We start from the raw sequence: 6,293 nt of genomic DNA, 5'->3' as shown, positions 1-6,293 counted from the left end.
CTGCTGAACTTTTATTATTGACAACTTGAGAAGGAAAGAATTCAGAGGACTGACTGCCAGAGTCCAGGCTGAGTTTGCAGAACTAGCAATTGGGGGGGGACGACACATTTCTAAAAATGATTTTACATGTAAAACCTGAGTACAAAAGTTACTGAAACAGATAAATGTGGAAAGTAAAAATCAGTTCTTATGAATCTTCAATTTAAAGCTCTGAAAGGTTCTATTACTTTGACCCTATGCATAGCTCATCATTCCTTGCTCGCTGACAGCAGCTGAAATGGTCAGTCATGCTTTTGCAGTGGATCCTAGTGTAAAACTCTTATCAGTCTAATAGAAGCTCTCTCAATTTTTGACATTTGCTTAGCAACCCACCAGAATAGAAGATCCCCACATTCCAGGATAAATATGTTTGCAATTCTATATATTTATTTTCAAACATTTAGGTATTAAGAAAGTCTGCTGAAATGTACTGAAGTGACAGTTTTAATGATCATACCTGTTGATGATTTGATACACAACTCACCTATCTTAAAAAATAAATATGCTATTAAATCCTACTAGTTGCTACCATTACTAGATAGGTCATTACTGTATGACACAGTTCTATACTGAATATCAGTCCTAAATCTAATACATTCAGTACAGCTGTGCATGATTCAGATTAAATGTGTTCACTCATGTGTTTGGGTCTCTGGGAACTGGTAAGGTATGAAAGTTAAGGAAAAGTAGATTAAAACTTGAAAAAAAATAACTATTCTTGATTTTATATCAGAGCAATACATACCAAAACTGAATAGATGTGCAAACATCTATAAACAGGGGAAAAATCTACAAGATCATGAGCCGTTAAAACCTGTAAAAGAAAAAAAAAGGTCTCATAACTCATTACATTATGAACGAAACTTACCCTAAAGCGGATATAAATATGATGTCTTATTATTAGGAACAGTCCTCATTTTAAAGTCAACTGGCCATACAGGAAGCTACTCAGAGGGCGCATCTACACAAGACGCTATGTTCCGTAGGGTGTAGACATGTCCAGAGACTTCGCTTCTAAGAACATTGCCTCTGTAGGCCCACAGTGGGTATATACTACCTCTAACTCATAAACTCATGGGTGTATTCTGAAAGCAGTGAACACTGGCGCAACATAAGCATCACCTTATTGATTCATATATTTGTAGCAAAGCATTGAAAAAGAGACTGTTATTACAACAACTCTCATTTTATTACTGTTAGTTCTGAAACTACTAAAATGTTTTGAAAAATGAGAGGAGGATAGAACTAGAAAAGCCACTATGCCCTGATAACTTCAGTTCAAGGTGAATAACTTTTCTTACTATTTTGAGAACTGCCCCTTTGTTAGATAAGAAATGTGAGCAGAGAATTTAAATGATACCATCATTTTCCACAAGGAGGCATATATGGTATAGTAGAGTAGTGAAACGTGCATGGCCCTTCAGTTTGAAACCTATTTCTGAGATCAAGATTTGACAGTGAGTTCATTAGATGCTGGCATATGGAGGTGCCTTGTAGTTCTCATAAGTAGTTTGGTTATACAGCTCATGAATAAGAAGTGCATGGTAGATGAAACAGTGTCAGACAAGTTAAGATTAAAAGAATGCTGGCTGCCACAGGATCAGAATATATTCATGTGCTAGAAAATTCAGATAAGTATCTGAGTATAATTCTGATTCAATTCCTGAAGAGTTACAAATTACATTCACAATAATGTCCATAGACCTGATGCAGCAAGATTAATATCTTGGTTTATTTCTTAAGGGCTAGAGACAGAAGTAAACAAGTTACACATAAATTGCTTTAAGTCATTAGAAACTGGTTTAAACCACCTGGCTGAATGTAGTATCAGACTTATTTGGGTCAAACTGGTTTATGAAACTTCTGTCCCAGAACCCCTTCCTGGTTCAAGTTAAATCAGACCCCCAGCATCCCAGCATGCTTTCCAGCCCTGGGCTGGGATGTGCTGTCTGCTCCAGCAGAGAACAGGTTTTGGGAGGGGGGGAGGTAGGCAGGGACTACCCCCCCAGGCAAACTCTGGCTGGGGTCTGGGGCCAAAGAGTGGGGAGGAGGGTTAAACTTCCTTTCCCCTTACTACAGAGCTGCCCTGCCCTGCCCTGCTAAAATCTTACTGCTTGCTGAGACTGTGGCTACAAATCCCAGAGGCACCTGGAAGCAGGAAGAGGAAGTGATGAGCAACCCTGTAGAGTCCTGAGGCTGTGATTTTGGACTACAAATCCCAGAGACCTTGGGGGCAGTGAAAATAGGAAGCGAACACACAGCCCATGCTGGCTACATGCTCTGCCCTCTTCCCCCTCCCTAGCTTCTGGCCTGAGCCACTGCAGGCATGTGGCTGCACTTTCTTAATCAAAAGTAAATGTCTGCCCAGCTGTTTCTCAGTTTCATCCCTGCAGCTTAGACTAACCTGCAAAGACTGAATTGATTCAGCCTCAGGCTTTTTGACTGTCTGTATTTGGACTTTAAGACCCTCCTTTGGCAAGCTATTCCTTGAAGATACCCCCCTGCTCCTACACATAGCTACTGATGTCAGAATTCCAAGCAGAACTTATTGCAGGCCCAAAGGCTTGTCTAGGAGAATTGAGAAATATTCAATTATAGCTGCAAATTTCACTTTAACTAAGGTAAAACTAACTTAACACTAAATTACCTCTTCTTCATGTTCATCATCTTCCTCAAAGGTTCGCTTAGATGGAATTTCACTCTTGGATTCTGGAACTCTAACATTCATTGTGTGCATATTCCTCCCATAGCCGACATTATTCTGTTTCTGAAGAGCAGTATTAAAGGTTTTCTGCTGCTGTGCCTGTTTCAGCAAGTTATTTAATAGCAAAGGATAGGTAATGCAAAATTCATCAGTAATACTAAGAGTGTTATAATACTATACTATAATTTAAAGGCAGATTATGGCATAATATTTAGTTGGGATATTATTATTTTACCAAGCAAATATCCTGCGACTCTAAGACATATATAACATGTAAATACTGAAGATTATGTCTTCAGTCAACTTGAAATTACAAATGACCTTAAAAGCGTACTTCACTATATTTTCCTCTAAACTTTAAAATGTCTTTTTAAAGGCAGGAATAATCATAAATTATTCTGGGAGTATGTCACTAATCATATACAACATATAAAGAATCAATATTTGAATATATTTCAGTTGTAAGGCAGAAGTCAACTATTTGTTAGTTGTATCCAATAAAACATCATTTTTGCTTAGCTTAACTGAGTAGTATCATATATGGAAGTCTAGAACATATTTTATTACTTTATTATTTTTGGTAGCTCAATACAATCTTGTAATCAAACTTCATCCATAACACCATACTTCAATTACAATAAAGAATTTTGCTTTTCAAAGTCAAAAGAAGAAAATTAAGGAGCTTAATATATAGATGAGCAAGACAGCTGGAAAAAACAAGACCAAGCTTTTCCTATCTCCAAACTGAATTTTAACTATAACTTTAACAATGACTATGCGGTTTATAGCTTACCCACTACCACCACTTTGCTGCAGTACAGATCACTCCGAGTTGGGACAGCCAACTCTTCCACTAGTCTTCTCCCCAGCACCATGACTTCTCAAGGGTATGCCAGCAATCTTCAGTCTTCTCCCAGCATTAGTAGTACTTTAAAGAAGAGCCAAGGTAGCCATCTTTCCTCCCCAACTTCAGAAGTATTTTAGATGTTATGAATCTTCACAGGGTGGCCAAAATGTCTAGCACCAGGACAAGGAGTCTGAAGAGCCAGTAATTCCTTTCCTTGGGTTCTACTCTGAGTCTTATTGCTTAGAAATTACACTGACACTGTGTTTGTCTTAGTACAACTTTATCAGAAGAAGAAAAGTATGCTTATGCTTACCTGCTTCATTGCAGTTTCTCCAATTTTGTCAGAATGCTTTCGAATGCTCTCCAAAAAGTCCTTAAGATCAGACATGGAAATTTCTTTAATTTCCTCACGCAGTTTTGGGAGGTTATCTATCATTATCTGGCAAAAGCGATATTGACTAACTCTAGGAAGGTATATATTTTCTAGCTGTTCCATTGTTTTTAAAGCAGAATAATACCTGTAAAAAGTTTAAAAATAAATTTTGAACATATTTTATTAATTTTTTGCATGTATATTTTATCATTTTTGCTCACATAAGCCATCAAGTTCCCTCTACGTCATCTATATGCAAATCTGTGGCACTACAGGTAAAATTTCACAAGTATCTATATGACTTATGAGCCAAAGCTACATTTTTGAGAGGGACTTAAATATCTGAAAATAGGACTTAGTTGCTTTTAAAAAATTTACTCCATAAAAAAAAACTTAACCACCTAAATAACAGAATCTAGAATTGGCAGCAAAACTTGAAATAAAGCAAAAGAGATGAAGACTTAAAAGCACCACAAACTGCTTAAAATCTTGGTCCAGCAGGACTTCACACAGGAAACATAACTATGAGAAAGCCTGCCATACATGGCATGTATAATAAGTTGTTCTTTAAACAATAACACTGCCAACCATTCAGCTAGGAAGCCTTTTAAAATATTTTTTTAAATATATATTTGTTTTGGGCCAAATTCTGACTTCTGTAATGCAAGAATAAGGAGCCAGAGGCCTTGTAGGATTTGTCTTGTCTAGAAATATTAATCAAGTTTTAGCTCAGAAAATGTGTGCTATCTGAACCCAACCTTTATCCAATCAAAAATGCCAAGTAACGTCTTTAGCTCAACTTTAAAATTCTGGTGTTTCAATTGTAGATTTGGCTCCTTTTTCTCTGTATATGTCCCATGCAAACAATAAAAAATGGTTAATTGATTAGGCAGGGAAACCTGAACATACGCAAAGTTGTTTTAAATGTACTTTTTTTTTTTTCAATTACAGTAGTTTTAGATGTTATTTTCTAAACAATAATAGGTTAAGCACCCTCAGACAAAAACATGACTTAAGTTGATTTTATCACTTTCATAAGCAAACCAACCTGCACTGTTAATATTTCTACCATGAGTTATGGCTTAATTTATAAAAATCCCTTAAGTCAAGACATTTCTAACATAACAATTCCATATAGTTAAAGGATAGGAAAAAACTCTGCCCAAGATACAATTGCTTTCAGGAGACAGCAAACAAAGAGGTTCGTTTTCCTTCTTTTAATTACACAGATAAGCTTATCAGAGCACCATTACCTCATCTGCAAGTTTTTTACTGTTGTCTCTAAGATCAAAATTAGCATAATCTATTTAAAATCCATTCTGGAGACCCTTATTTATAATAGACATGGAACTCAGGACCTTGCCCTTTTAACATCTATTCTGATCAAGCACTGAATTCCTTTTTATTTAAAGGTCACCCTGCAGATCAGCACTCAATCTGCAAAGTTCTGCATATTATTTGCATTTTTGTCTAGAAAATACTGTGTGTAATCTGACACTGGAAACTTTATCATGAACATTTGCCAACAATGTAAATACTTCTCAACAAATAAAATGACATGCATGAACTGAAGACTACTATTTAAATAAGCTATTTACATAAGTTAAGGAACATTTTCCAAATATTCTTATGTAAGGTTTATGAAGTAATTTGTAATTACTCTAAGTAACTCTTCTGAAAGCAGGTTTACTAAGTTTTGACATTATAGTGACCTAAAAATGTAAATGTGATAAGACAGCAGAATGATGATAAATTCTCTCATCAAGACCATAAATGTACCACCTTCATTTATTTGATCCTCATGAGAAAAAAATAAGGGAAAAGAACTACTACTTGACATCAGCATTTATTAGCCTACTCCAAGGAAATGATCCTTCAGGCACAGAAGGAGACGATCCCCATGTGGGGAAAAAGGGGGAAAGGGGCCAAGAGGCTTCCTTGGCTGACCAGAGAAATCCAGAGCAGCTTACGGGCAAAAAGGGGGGCATATAAAAAGTGGAAACAGGGAGAGATTACTAAAGAGGAGTATACCTCCTCTGCTCATGCTTGTAGGGAGGCAGTTAGACAGGCCAAAGCTACCATGGAGCTGAGGATGGCATCCCAAGTAAAGGATAACAAAAAATTGTTTTTTAGATCTATAGGGAGTAAAAGGAAGGCCCAGGGTGGAATAGGACCTCCACTAAATGGGCATAAGCAATTGGTGATGGACAGGGGGGACAAGGCTGAACTCCTCAATGAGTTCTTTGCCTCAGTGTTCCTAAGTGAGGGGCAAGACAAGTCTCTCACTGGGATTGTAGAGAGGCAGCAGCAGGGCGCCAGACTACCAAGCG

The 6,293-nt window shown here is 37.0% G+C and overlaps 1 protein-coding gene across 1 annotated transcript in view; it reads right to left on the bottom strand.

Annotated features, from left to right (window-relative positions):
- The window catches only part of EXOC6 (exocyst complex component 6), a 142,995-nt gene that overhangs the window by 119,224 nt on the left and 17,478 nt on the right, over positions 1–6,293 (bottom strand). Inside the window, 3 exon segments of the mRNA XM_006029422.3 lie at positions 785–853; positions 2,687–2,842; positions 3,904–4,108. Of these exon segments, the coding sequence (XP_006029484.1) occupies positions 785–853; positions 2,687–2,842; positions 3,904–4,108 (430 nt within the window).

This window comes from Alligator sinensis, unplaced genomic scaffold, assembly GCF_000455745.1.
Source record: "Alligator sinensis unplaced genomic scaffold, ASM45574v1 scaffold472_2, whole genome shotgun sequence".
In the NCBI taxonomy this organism is placed as follows: domain Eukaryota; kingdom Metazoa; phylum Chordata; order Crocodylia; family Alligatoridae; genus Alligator; species Alligator sinensis.
This window is presented reverse-complemented; position numbering and strand designations above follow the sequence as displayed.